At 34.2% G+C, this 13,273-nt stretch overlaps 1 protein-coding gene across 1 annotated transcript; it reads right to left on the reverse strand.

Moving 5' to 3' along the window:
• Positions 1–8,125: 8,125 nt before the first annotated feature.
• LOC112521812 lies at positions 8,126–9,612 on the reverse strand. Its single transcript, XM_025130803.1, has 2 exons — positions 9,417–9,612; positions 8,126–8,697 (listed from the first exon to the last, which is right to left on the reverse strand). Exons 1-2 carry the CDS (start codon positions 9,610–9,612, stop codon positions 8,126–8,128), a joined length of 768 nt encoding a protein of 255 aa, XP_024986571.1.
• Positions 9,613–13,273: the final 3,661 nt, after the last annotated feature.

Genomic DNA, 13,273 nt, shown 5'->3' on the forward strand with positions numbered 1-13,273 from the left:
TTCCACTAGTGCTCACATGACCGGAGGCTGATTCTCTCGAGCATTCTCAACATATCAAATTTGATCCTCATGATACCGATGAGGAAATTCTCCGAGTTGATCTTGAGACATCTCTAAACGACCCTTAGGGTACTCAAATCATACTTAGGTGACATTTGTTTTTTAAGAAGTGCTAAAGTCTGAAGTCTTATTTCACTTTTTATTAATAAGAGGTGGTGTTGAAGTCTGAAATATGAATCAATATGTCTAAATTTTTTTAAAGTGTCAATTTTACCGATTAGAAGATTATAATGTTGAATTTATAGATAAATTTATACAATTTCACATATTTATTTATCATAATTAAGAAATTTATATTTAAATTATATAATTAGCATTCATTTAAACGAAAATATGCCATTAACGATATTTAACACATTTAAGTCCTATTAAAATACACCAATTTAAGAGATGTGAGGATCCATTTGGTAATGATCAATTGAGAGAAATGATCGATTAAGGTTAATCGATTGAGAAACGCCATTGCTAAAGGTTTGAGAACAATAAGAGACAAATAAGATGTTGGTTTACCGCTTACCAGATAAGAGGACAATAAAATATAAGTTCCTCTGAAAAATTGGAAAAAACAAAAGGTCTGAATTACTCTACCTCTTAATGAATCAAACATAAGAGGCTAATAAGTGGATTTTTTTCAAAAAAATAAACAAGGCCTTACCCTTTATTTATTTATTACTAACCCTGAGCAAACTCATGCTCAATTTATTTATCCAACCTCTCCTATTTTAGGTCCTAAAGTCAATGCTGAGATCCCCTTAATCATTGAGAATATGACATGGCTGGGAATGTCAAGCTAATGCTACCTACCCTGGACACCGTGATCTCAAAGGTTAAATCGATGAAAGTCTAAGGAAAAAGGTGTTCAAAAGTCTCTTTCTTTAATCAAAGCAGACACTAAAGGGCGTCTCTCTGCCCTGAAGGCGGAAGTGTCAGAGATAAAAGCCGATCTTGCTGAGAATACATCTGCCATCAACACCCTTCAGAATTCATTCTCAAAGCATTCTGAAGAGGTAAACACTTAGCTATCTTAGCATGGAGAAACTTTGAAGCAGACTTTCCAAATCCTTCATAGACCAACTCCACCACATCCACCTCCTTTCAACCAGGACGACGCTTGACTTCAGATTTGTTGCTAAACTCAGTATCCAACAAGCAGGCTCTGTCACTGAACTAGAGGGAAGAAGGTCGAGGATTTACAAGCAAGGAAAACTCCCCCTCAAGTTGATAATGACAAAGAAGGGGATAAGATTATATATAAAGTTGAAACAATGATCGACCAGGGTGAACAAGTAGAAACTGAAATTGAAGCCATAAAAATTATCAATGGAGATGGAGAGCTCCTTGCTAAAGCCGCTTGAACTGAAGCTCATCACCAGATGATGTTGTCATCATCAAGGCTACTAAACCATCTACCTCAGCAGTAGCAGTCACTGAAGATGATGATGAAGATGATGACGAAGACGCTGATGATGGTGATGCTGATATCAAGCATGATAAGGATGACGATGATGATGAAGAAGATGATGATGAATTTTTTTGTCGAAAGAATACCTCAATCAACGTCCAAAGGTATTTCTTTCAGGGAGCCATCAGCCAAGGGGGATAGATCTTTTGAGAAGAGGTCAAGTGCTGACCAAGGTAAAGGGAAAGAGAAGATGCAGAAGGATCAAGAAACTCAAGCCAGAACTGAGAGGGAACCTATGTATTCAATAACTAAGACAACCAATGCCCTAACCTTATCTCCACATGAGAAACTCATTGTCTCACTTTCTCTCATTCCTATATCTGAAACCCCTTTCTTCACTAACCCCTTTCTATCTTAAACCCTTATCAACCTTCTTCTCAACTCTCAACTATTCCCTCTTATTCTATTATCATTTCCTATTATTCACCTTCATGTGCATCCCCTCCCAAAGTCTCAAAAAATCCTTCAACAACCGATGATGATCTCCCATGGTATATGCCTAAAGAATCTTAAGCAAAATAAAAAGAAGTTGACTTAATTTCTCAAAAATCTTCCGGCTCAGATCTTCAACGTATCAACTCTGAGTTGAAGGGTCCAAGAGGATGGCTCAGATAGTTGAACAACTGAATCATACCAGAGTAAAAATTCATTTTCGTACCTCTGGGCTTTATTTCAGTTTTCTATCTGAAGTTGAAAAGGAAGAAGCCATGAAAGCTCAAGAAGACATCGAAATGCAACAATTATTACTGAAGGAAAACCTTGAGCTGGCTAAAGCACTAACCATCAATACCTTCATCAAGGAAAGTTCAAAAGAGAAAATCTCATCGATGCACAAACTCTTCTTCTCAGAGAAGTTGAAGAAGACAAGGCTAAAGAACCGATGCTAAAAGAAAAAGAAATGAGATGGTGCAATGTCAAAGTGGAATATCACCTTAATAGGCATAGGGTCACAAATGCCACCATCATTGGGAGAAGAAAGTATGGAAGGATTTTGGTTAACATGTCTATCTTCAGCAATGATGGAGACTGGATCACTGATTATCTATTGTTCTTCTACAAATATGGATATCAGGAGTGGCTGGAGATTCGTCAAAGCATTCAGAAGTCTAAGTATAGGTACAAATACATTATCGAAAAGGAGCTGAAAAAATTATTAGAAAGAATAACAGAGGAGTAATTGTTCCTACTTTACCACAGAGGACGACTCATAGAGGACGAAATGCTGATGATAATATCCTACCTCTTAAGAATGAGCATCAAACCAAATTCTCACTTGATGATGTTCTTTCCAACTACTCTCCAAATTTCTCCATGTTGAACCTAACCCTCCCTGACAAAGGTGCTAAGATTCCAAATAATGTTATCTACAAACCTGAACATGAAATCTTCTTCATGGATATGAATGGGGATCTCAGATTTCAGTGATGCTCAAAGCTTCATCTTCCACCTGATGACCACCTGATCTTTCTCCTCACCTATTATGATGTCTCAACTCTCCCTGACCAGTTCTAGATAAAAGAATCCGAAAGGTGTTGCTGAAGAGAAGAGATCAAGGACCTAAAAGTTCCCAACTTTATCACCTTTGACGATTTTAGCTGATAGATGCATTTTCTTTTCTTATCTTTGTATTATCAGTTAAAAGATAATTCAGTTATTGTAATTTCTATTTCTGTATTTGTAATTTCTTTTACAATTAATGAAATATCAATAAAGTACTTTTACTCCATCTTAGTGCTGAAAATATCCCTCAAAATAGTAAATGGGACAAGTATTTTATGAGTTCCATCTCCTTTCTGTTTAATTTAGCAATTTTCTTTATATTGTTTTGTCATCATCAAATAAGGGTTGATTGTTGATCCTAACCCTCTCAATGATTTGGTGAAGATCCTATACTTAGTGAAATACTTAGTTCTACTTTGTTTATAATTTCAGTGATTAAATTGTATCTAAATATGTTCAGTGATCGCTGAACATCTCTTGTAGATGTTTTAGAACTTGATTTTCCTTAAAGACAAACTCACATCAAAGACGATTCAACAATGTCGAAGGTAAAACTGAAGATAAAGATGGTCTACTCATGATCTGAACGACATTCAATGACATCATGACTGTCTACATTAAATATGAAATCTGACCAAGATATCAACAATACCTGAAGGAGTCCTCAACAATTCGTCTATATAGTTGGATCAAAATCTTGCATATCAATATTGTTTTGTCTTATCCTCTTGCACAGAAGTACATACCTCTTGCTTCTACAAGACAATAGTATTATACATATCACTTCATTATCTACAAACATGCTCACTAACTACCTGAAGCAACTGTTCATATGCGGCCAAGAGTCTTCCATATTTGATGAACAAGGACATGCATTTCACTCCCCTTTTGACACGTGGATTGTACCTTTTAAGGTGCAATTAATACAGTGGGTATAATTAGCCGAGGAAACCCTCCTTCTCAGCTATGCCTTCAACACTCTTTCTATCTCTTATTCTTTCTTACTTCTCTTTGTGCAAGACAAGCTTCGTAATTCTCATAGATTGTTTAGATTAGGACTTCTCTTTATTTATTTTTGCAACAATCTAGAAATCTCATATTGGTTCTTCTTAATCAATAAACGAATTAAAAAGGTGAAAATTTGTGTTTGTATTCGTCTCCCCTGCTACAAATTACTTACTCTTGTAGAACCCCTTTTGGACTAGCAGATTGAAAAAAAAAATCCAAAGTAGAAAAGGAAAAAGGAATCAGAAATGGATCATTGAATTTATGAGTTCGGATTTTATTCTTATCGCTTACAAGTTTCGGTACCATTTCTTCTTCCAAGTGTTTTTCCGTCTTGATTGTCTTTTTGTATTATTAACAAATAGGGTTAGATTGTTAGTCTTAACTATGGATATGATAATCATACAAATAAATGTGATGCAACACTTAGAAGATTTCTTGATGTTAAATTTATATCAATTATATAAAAAGTATAGTATAATTTGAATCAATTCCAATAAGTATTGTTATCCAAGCTTAATTCTTATAAATCAGATTTCATAATCAAATTTAGTAGTTGAATACTCGGATTTCAATAGTAGAAATTAGTTTTTGAATGTACAACTTAGGAAGTATTTTGGGATCAAATTTAGATTAGAATCTCTTCTCCTGAACTCAAGAATCCGATTGAAACTTTCGCATGTTCATTCGGCCTTGTTTTTCAAGAAGCCTAAATATACTCCTAAAAGTTGCTTTGTTGGAATCATATATATAGCTTATATTTCATAAAGATAGATAAGATTTTTCTTATGTAAAGGTGTTGTAATTATTCGTGTTGATCCGAGAACAAAAGCCTTCAACAAAATCGAAGACTAGGTAAAGCGAGGCCAAGATTGTCACCAAAGTGGATGGAATGTCATCTTAGCCAAAAGTAGATCAATACAAAATAAAGTGAAAAGTAGTCTGACAAATAATACTCTTGGCAAGCAAAACTTGGAGTACAAACTTATTCAACAAGTTTGGGTCTTCAACTCTACCAACTCTCATCCTAGCATGAGAACATGATTGACATGTCAGACAAAGTAAGATCTAAAGTAATATTTTATTAGTTCTATACTTCCTTTACCGTTTCCTCTACATACAGAAGGATGGGTTGGATTAACAGATGTCTACATCAACTTCAAAGGCTGAAATGAGGAGTACACACATGCACTGATCAACAAATTGGATAAAGATGCACATTAAAGTTGGATAATAACATTCAACGCATTGATGGTTATAAAAGGTCATCCTTATCATTTTTTGCAACTCGCCCGTTTTGAAATGAATTATGAGTGATAGTTTCCTAGGAAAAATTGGTGTCAACCATCTGAATGACTATCTTAGTACTTCAGATATGAAAGATTACCTTCATCTCTCACGCTTTCAACTGTTATCAAATTTGTCACTAGTTAGATTGTTTAGGATCAAGTTTTTACCTTTCTAATTTTAGCAACAAATATGTAATTCTTTGTTTCAATAAACATACATAATTAAAGTAAAAAATTTGTTGTGTTTGTATTCAACCTTCTTTCTACAAACACTCTGTGTGTTAGTCATTACATTCCAGGACCAATAGCCACCATATTTGTTGTAGCCCTTGATCAATTTTCCAGGCTAATCCAAAGGCTGAGATTCATTATCACACTTCGTATTTAGAATTGTTTCCTCACTAGAATCCAACCCTACTATAATTACAAAATTATACATCCATCGGGAGAGTGAGAAAGTTTGGTTGAGTTCTTAGTTTTATGTCAATCATAACTTTTGCTTATCCAATATTCTGTTATAATTCCGATCAACTTGGTCAAACACCTAGTAATCTTCAATAGATGCTCACATTTTGCATAAATATCAATAAGGGAACCTACATAGACTTTGCACATAACTCCTTTGATCAGTTTGATTCATGTCGCCCTATACAAACTATATACAAAATAAGAAATTATGAAACTTTAAAGTTTAATTTATTGAAAAAAATTGTTACACCAAATATAAACTAAGACAAACTTAATTACGTTTTACCCATTAACAGAGCATCAACCCACATAAGAAAGTTAATCTTATCCAATTCCCTTCCATTTAAGTGAACATTTAGGCCACTTCAATCTCAATGTCAATTTGTTTTACTAAGTTCTATTTCAAGCTCTTTGATCTCCATTGTGTACGTATTGATCAAATGGTTGATTTTTGGGTAAACATCGTATTGTGTAACACCCCTAAAAGGTGGATTTTCAAGAATGACAAATATATGATATGTTGGGAATCTTTTATGATAATGATCCACGTTTGACATCGATGTTGAGTGGAAGGGCCGTCACTCAACGGACGAAAGTTACTCTAGGAATAACATGTCGATCTTCCCCAAGAGTTGTGTAGATTTTGAAGAAGACTATTTGACTTGACCATTTCTCTCTTTGTTTTTTTTATTATTTACCAAAATTGGGGTGATGTTATTATGTTGCTATAGTCAAATTGAAATGTCATAAAACGCATTGGATTCTAAAATAATGCACTTCGTCTAGATCCTATCCAAAAGTAAACGCAAAATAGAACAAATAAATGAATGGAAGAAATATTTCTGGGAGGAGCTGTTCGTCTCCTCGAATTGAGTTGTGTATGTTTTGGTACTTATAAAAGATCTCCAAGGGTTTTTATTTTATACTGTTGCATATATGTTTGCTTTGACTCAAATGGATGTTTTGAAGAAACCGCAGTTTAAGTTATGTAATAGAAAATAACAGAATTCTTGTGTTTTTACCCTCTTGCTGAGAAAGCATTGATTTCTCAGCACATTTATTAAAATACTTCAATTGGTACACACAAGAAATAAGCCAATTCAATAGCGTTTTATTCCATTTCCCGTGGAGCAAAATTCTCATTATTATGAGTCAATGGAATTGCCCCTTGGCTTATGATATCCATATAAAGGACACAACGAGCATATATACCCTCCTCAACTTCTATTCTTATAAACTGGAATATATTTTATAAGAAATTGGAGGAAGACCCAACAATTTTTTCCAAGAATCCCCAACGAAAGATATACACTATTCTGTCTATTCTACAAACCGATCATAACCACGACCTACATTCCATGAAATTGTGCACCAATAACTAGGAGCTAATAAAAAAAATCTCCGATCCCATAGAAAGACATCACAATTCCTTGTGGTAAAAACTATTTATGAGACGGAAATAAAGATATCAAATTTCTTATTAGGCGGGTATACAAGTTTGCATTGCCAATTTCACATTTTTATTTACACAATACGAGAAGAAATATACAAACCCACGAATGTTACTCAAAATATGTCACATTTTTTATCGATCATCAATCTGTTTGTTTGTTCAATAGGTGGAGTTGGAATTTCGAACATGATCAGGAAAACTGAACAACAAGAATACATGAGTTTCAAGGACCTATGTAAGTATGAGCGTTAAGACTACTTTATTTATTCGCAATCTGGTAAGCAAATATGGTTCGATTTCAAAGCATGGGATGGTGACTTGTATATTATATATGCGATAAGGTTTATACATCATATAATGACAGTTTTAGAACGTGGTAACAACTATGAAAACCGGTTGGAGCGAACTAAACATGAATATTTTTGGTAGTTTGGCCATCCGATTTGGTCTCAAAAGTAGCCAAAAATGCAATCTACGTTATGGTATGTGGTTTTGAACATTCAAATTGACAATTTAATCGACCACTCCACTTATTTACATATATATACATAATTTATTGCGCTCTTAGCCTCATGCTTTGGTATTATGATAAAGACTAAAGGGGTGTTTGGTTAGAAGTATTAAACAGTAATCAATGAGAATGAAAATAAAAGAAACTGTTTGATTTTATATAATATGATCGTTTTTTTTTGCCCATTGAAAGAGGCATCGACCATAACAAAGCGATAATGCATAATTTCAATCGTCTAATTTCAGTCGCCATATGTAGCAAGCAATTTTGCCAAAAAGTAAAGAATCCGCAAAATTCAGTTGGTTATCTTCACTAAACGAACACGACACGAAACAAAACTGTAATAAGACCATGAGTGTTAAACAAACAACGGGTTTCTACAGCCCGAATTTCTTCAAAAACGAAATGCCACAAACGACAACAACTGAATAGATGCAAGAATCCATGAAAAAAGCACTTAAACTCGTTTTGAATAACATACCCCACTCGAAAGGCGAGCCAAGATGATCAGGAAAATCAGCTTCGGCCGTTGAAGAACCACCATTCGCTCCCTGCTCGATCATTTTTGCAGCATCCAAAACAAGAGGTCCAACCATAATGGTCACATTGATGAACAGAAGTAGAAAAAGTGGTCTGGATAATATGACGTTCTTTATAATGTAGCTGCCCAGAATAGGGAATCCGACATATGACAGCAGAGTGATGATTCCAGCTATGAAGGAACATTTGCGTCGGGTATTTTGGGAAGCTAAAATGGCGGGACGTAACTGGTTTGGGCCAACAGTTTTGTAGAGATAGGTTTTCAACTCGGATTTTGGGGATTTCTTTGGAGATGATCGTTTTTCATTGGGTTTGGAGGCTGGCCTTTTCGTCGACTCGGATTTGCGAAGAACGGGTTGACTCTTGATTCCAGCACTTTCAGATTTAAAAGAAGGATCCCGGTTTTCATCTGCAAAATATAGTTGGTATGGATCATTTACAAACTTTTTGTTGTTCAAAAGGTGAAGTGAATCAATATATATATATATATAGAGGGTCTGGTTCCAGTTATATATATATATATATATATATACATATACAGAGTAAGAAGGGATCTCCACACTTGGATGCACATTAGGATGAAATACATCGGATCAATCCTGTGATTCATGAGTGGGTTTGAGATTAAAGGCGACTAAGGGATCCCTTTTTACACATGATCCTTCGTATACATATACAATACATAGATACATACATGTATAATATATACATTTTGGGATTATGTGAGAAATTTTACTTTTCGTGAGAAGCTCAATAATAGTAAATGTCTTCTTATATTATGTGATACATATATATATATATATATATATATATACACACACACACTTAAAATCACTAGCGGCTTGCTATCTAACAGAACTCGGGAAGGAAGGTGAAAGTGACGCATCACAACGTAAAATTAACGTCTTGATTAACACCGTAACCAGAAGATTGTAACCAGAAGATTGATTAACATCAACAACCAAATCAACAAAATGACCTAAAACAAATCACTCAGGTCAACCATTACTGAAATCTGATGAGAATTCGATTAGAATTTTGAGTTACGAAATTAACAATGCAAAACGTATCAACACGGAAACGAAATCAATCAAGGAATTGAGAATATTAAAAATAATTAGTATATACCGGAGGGAACGACTTGATCTGGGAGGTGGGTAATGGCTGAAGGGCATGATGACGTATAAGAGTGATGGGATTGAGCTGCAGAAGTAGGAGAAGGAGGAGATGGTATGTTTGGGGCACGACCGGTGATGAGAGCCAAACGATCGGATCCTTTCTCGATGATTCGCCGGCGGCGAGCGGTAGGGTCGTCAGTGGCCATCGAAATTCGAGAAAGGGAGAGAATTGTGGTCGAAGTATTTCATACAAAAAAATTGTGAAACACTCTCCACCACCGACGCCATTAATCAAAATAGAAAAGTTTTAAGAGTTCTGTTTTGGTCCCTAATGTTTGTCTATTTCAACTGATCTTGACCTTCAAATTTGTTTACTCGGTTTTGGTCCCTTATTTGTCAATTTCCAACAGATTTCGTCCATCTGTCTGTTTGTCTGTCTGTCTGTCTGTTTGTTAGTCATTTGACATTTTAAAACAAAATTATAAAAATTATGTATTTTTAGATATTCTAAATAATAAAAATGTTATATATTTTTTAGATATTTAAACAAAATTATGTATTTTTTTAATTATAAAAATTAATCAATTATTTTTATTAAAACACAATTAAAAAAAGACAAATAAAAACTATAAAAAAGGTTAATGAAATTGTTCCACATTGAAAAAGAGATGATAAATAAAGGGGGAAAAGATGTTATAAAAAGAGAGAGAGGTGAATGGAGCTTTTGACTTTGTCTTTTCGATGATAAAGTTTGAAGTTGATCCCTTTAGTTTTATAAAAACTAAAAGAACACCTTTAAGTTTTAAAATGTATAAGAGAAAGACCCTAAAATTTCATAAATTTCAATGGATGAGCTTGGTTTGATTTGAACTTGATTCAAGTTCGAGTTCAAGCTTGATTTGAGTTGCAGTTCGAGTTTGATTCAAACTCGATTTTGAGCTTGTTTCGAGCTTGATTCAAACTCGATTTTGAGCTTGATTCGAGCTTAGTTCGAGCTTGATTCGAGTTCGAGCTTGAAAAATAGTTATCGAGTTTTAGTTGAGCTTTGATTCTAACTAATTGCGAGTTTTTGAGTCGTGTTCGAGCTTGGAAATTGAGTTTCGAGTTCGAGTCGAGTATAATAATACTCCAGCTTGACTCTTTGAATAAGTTAATATGAAGTGTTAGAGGTGGTGGAAGTTGAAAAAGTTGCGTAAATTGCATTTCATGCAAGTTTTATAAATTATGTTGCTATTTTGGTAAACTACACGCACAACACTCAAATGGGAGGTGTTTGATGGGATGTTAAGCTTTGGAACTAAGTTTTGGACCTATTAGGAGTTGTTGGAGGTGTCAGAAAATTTTTATGGGATTTCAAACTCAAAATAAAAAACGATAAAATTGCAAAGGAAAGCATAAGACCTACAAATATGTAAAACTGCTTTTATTGGAAGGTATTTTCTGAAATATTTTTATTGCAAGTTATATATTATCTTGTTATGAATGTGCAGGCGAAAAGCTCATCGAAAACGGAGGTCCGAGCGAAACGTCATGAAATTTTTAGTATTAGGTGGTCAAAATGGGTGATGGGTCAACTCGACCCAAAACGTGTTTAACTTGGGAAAACCCCGATTTTGACCCGATTTCGACCCGATTTCACTTCTGGGGTTAATAAGGTGCGATTTCACACATATAGGAAGGATCTAACATCATTCTTGGTATCAAACAAGAAATTGAATGTATAAATCTCCTAACTTTGTCTAGTTCATGTATTGGATCATTTGATGGAGATTAGGGTTAGGGTTTGATGTGAAATTGATAATATCTTAGTATTTTGAGTAGATTAGAATATATATTTTGTTATTTAGTAATATGATGGATAAAATTAGTAAAATTAGTTGAAATTATTGGGTGGAAGTATGAATGTTTGACTTTTCAAAGTCAAAGTCGTCAAAATGATGATTTTGATGGAAAGAGCTTATATTTTCAAAGTTTTTATGAAGATTATGCTCTTTTATGATAAACATTTGGATTTGGTTCAATATGATATAAAATTGAGCATGTAATGGTATCAATAGCTATTTTGGGAATTAAAAGTCAATGGTTTATCCTGTTTTAGAAAAATTGTATAAAATCATAGAAAAATCGTATAAGGCTGAGTCTAGTGGCGTTTGAAAGATATGAATGTTTTGTTTATTTTATATAGAGATTTCATAATCTAATTACAGCTTTAAGATGGGTAAAAAGTTCACTTTGTACAGTGTTGTCAAACTGAATTTTGATAGCCTATAGCTACTGTGTTGAAAAATTTGTATAAAATGAAAGAGAAATCCTATAGTTATGAGGTCAGATCCTTTTGAAATATAATTGAGTCTAGTTTAATTCATCTTTGTAAATGAGTAATTTTGAGGTTAAGTGGGGGTAAAGCAAGGCTAGAACACAGTGTTGTAATAGGAAAATTAAAGTATGAAAGTTAACTAGTCATGGGGCTTAATTGAGTTATATGCATCCAATACTCATGAAACTTAATATACATACTCCAAGGGATATTTGGAGCTTGTTTGGTTGATCTTCTGGAAGGTATCTTAGTGTGTACAGATGTGGTTGGGACGTAACCTCCATTTTAGCTTTCGTTTGGTAATGGTAAAAGCTCGGTGAATTAAATGTTTATTCAAATTATATTGTATTATGTGTATATATGTATATATTCTATGTTGACATGAATTGGATGTCCTCTGATTTTGTTGGTTTGGTCTTTGTTCAATCATGTATGTTGGTATTCAAATTGAGATTCCTCCACATTGTCGGTCGGTTTCGGATCCAAATTATGTTGGTTTTGTTTCTTTGGTTTCTTTGTTATGCTAGGAGCATGGGTACTATTTTTGTGGTATGCCGAAAACAACGCTGGATGTCAACAGCCCAGGTGAAGAGGGGGAGTCGGTGAGACATTCGTGTGTTGTACTCATTGTCTAATGGTTTGGAGCGGCATGAGTACGGGACTCGGGCATACCTGAGAGATGAAGGCAAGTCCCTGCTAGTCCTTGGTATTCTATTTGGTTATGCATAGGGGCTCAGGCATACCCAGATGATAATTGTAAGTCTCTGCTAGTCCTATGCATTATGTTTGAGGTCTTGTGGATATATGATATGTTGATACATTGTTATGATTGATTTCTATGGAACTCTTGTGAGGGGGTGATTATGTATGCTATGACTAATGTTTTTTGAACGTGTTTACAGTATGACATTGTTGATTTATTATGGTATGTCTATGTATGTATACGGACGAGCGATTTCTCTTATTGAGCATGTCTTTGGTTCGTTTTCTTACCCCATATATATATATATATATATATATATATATAGGTGGAGGTTCAAACGAGAACCCCTGTGATTTACGAAAATGCGAGAACTCAATAACTACAAACCTTTTTAATTAATAAATTAACTTTTATTATATATAAATAATTTAATTAGGGCAGTAATGTAATTACGTAATTTTTATAATTTTTATTTTATTTTAATTAACCATGTTTATCTTCACATTTCCACGTCTTCTTCTCCTTCATTGATCACGTCTTCTTCTCCTTCATTCATGCGTCTCCAAATCACACCCATATCACACCAAATCGGTAGTCGATTTTTTAAGTTAACCCTAGCCGAACGAAATCCTTGTGATAATTGTGTGATAATCACACCCAAATCACACCAAATCATGTTGATATAAGCGATAATGTGATAATTGTATGATAATCACATGATTATCACACCCATATCACACCAAATCGTGTGGATATAAGCGATAGTGTGATAATTGTGTGATAATCACGTGATTATCACACCCATATCACATGATTATCACACCAAAAATTTAACTTATCAACTAAA

Source organism: Cynara cardunculus, assembly GCF_001531365.2.
Source record: "Cynara cardunculus var. scolymus isolate 2C chromosome LG 11, CcrdV1, whole genome shotgun sequence".
Taxonomy (NCBI): domain Eukaryota; kingdom Viridiplantae; phylum Streptophyta; class Magnoliopsida; order Asterales; family Asteraceae; genus Cynara; species Cynara cardunculus.